We start from the raw sequence: 1,356 nt of genomic DNA, 5'->3' as shown, positions 1-1,356 counted from the left end.
TGTCGTTGCTTATAATGTGTAACGAGTGCCGCCAAAGTTTCGGAAATTACGAGTGAATTGTGCTCGCCACGCATTGTTGTCGGCTAAATATCCCATTTAATTTTTCAATCCGACAGATCAAAAAATCAGGCGAGGCGCATTTAGCGGTACGAGCAAGGGAGTTAGTTAGTCCCGTCGGCTCGGGAATAAAAATACGGCCCCAAGGACCCGGGCAATCTAAAGCGATCAATCATACGTGTACAATGTATAAATGTACAAGCGCAGCTAAAGCGAGAGCGAGAGCGTTTAATCCTGGGGTTTTTCGGCCTCGCAAATTGACGCTCTTTCCTGTATCATGGAGCAGAGCCAGTCAGAAAAAATTAATCTCGAGGAGTGCCCGGGGCCGGCCGACGACGGGGCCTCGGCCTTCCCGAGCCGAGTCCATTCACGCGACCGGAACTCTAACCCGAGGAAATTGCTCTTGATTGCAGGTGCGAGTGAGCGTGCTAGACAAGAACGATGTGGCGCCGAGCTGGGGTCCGGGGCCCTGGAAATTCGAGATATCGGAGGAGGCGCCGCCCAATACAATGATCACCCTTCTCAAGGCCCAGGACCCGGACACCATAAGCAGTCTCAAGTACAGTATCGTGCTTCCGCCGGCAGTGCCATCGCTGTCGTCTACGTCGAGAATAATCGAGACTGGCTCATCCAGCGACGGAGACATCGCCATCGAGGGCACGAGGTACGTTCTCGTGACATTCTCATGTTTAACCGTTTTGTTCCTTCTCCACTCCTTGGCTATTTCATCCCTACTCCCCCACCCACCCACAATCTCTTTCTTTATTTCTATTTTTCATTTGTTTTCTTTTCTCTTCATTTCTTTTTTTTTTTTTTTTTTTCTTTTTCTTATTCATTTTTCTTTTTCTTTTTTTTTTTTTAAGTAGCCCCGTCGCCTCGAGCTTCTTCTTATGGCTTGCGTATTAAGATTTTTACGACGTACTTATTCAATTTTAATGCTGTATGTATGAGTACGTGAAAAACGCTGTTTTACTTATTGAAACGAGTTTTCTAACGTTTAAAGTCCCATCGAAATATCGAAGATTTATAATAAAGTTATGATTAATTTTATTTCACTTATGATTAATTGAGTTTCGAAGCTTTAATAAATGTCACCAACGATCAGTCAATAGTATACGCGCATTAAGAATGTATTTTCAATATTAATATTCTATCGGAAGGCAAGATGGGTCCATTGAAGTTTACACATTACCCTCTGACGAAGATATATTACCACTTCTTCGCTTTCGTTATGTAAGTTGCATTTTGATTATTGTAATAATTTTTGTTGTTGTTGTTGTTGTTGTTGTTGTTGTAATT

At 43.0% G+C, this 1,356-nt stretch overlaps 1 protein-coding gene across 1 annotated transcript in view; it reads left to right on the top strand.

Annotated features, from left to right (window-relative positions):
* The first annotated feature begins 334 nt into the window (after positions 1 to 334).
* Positions 335 to 1,356, top strand: part of ft (cadherin-related tumor suppressor fat) — a 65,967-nt gene continuing 64,945 nt past the window's right edge. The window contains exons 1-2 of the mRNA XM_011503538.1: positions 335 to 418; positions 471 to 721. Of these exons, the coding sequence (XP_011501840.1) occupies positions 335 to 418; positions 471 to 721 (335 nt within the window). The remainder of the gene's footprint in view (positions 419 to 470; positions 722 to 1,356) is intronic.

The sequence above is a fragment of the Ceratosolen solmsi genome, unplaced genomic scaffold (assembly GCF_000503995.2).
Source record: "Ceratosolen solmsi marchali unplaced genomic scaffold, CerSol_1.0 scaffold33, whole genome shotgun sequence".
In the NCBI taxonomy this organism is placed as follows: Eukaryota; Metazoa; Arthropoda; class Insecta; order Hymenoptera; family Agaonidae; genus Ceratosolen; species Ceratosolen solmsi.
This window is presented reverse-complemented; position numbering and strand designations above follow the sequence as displayed.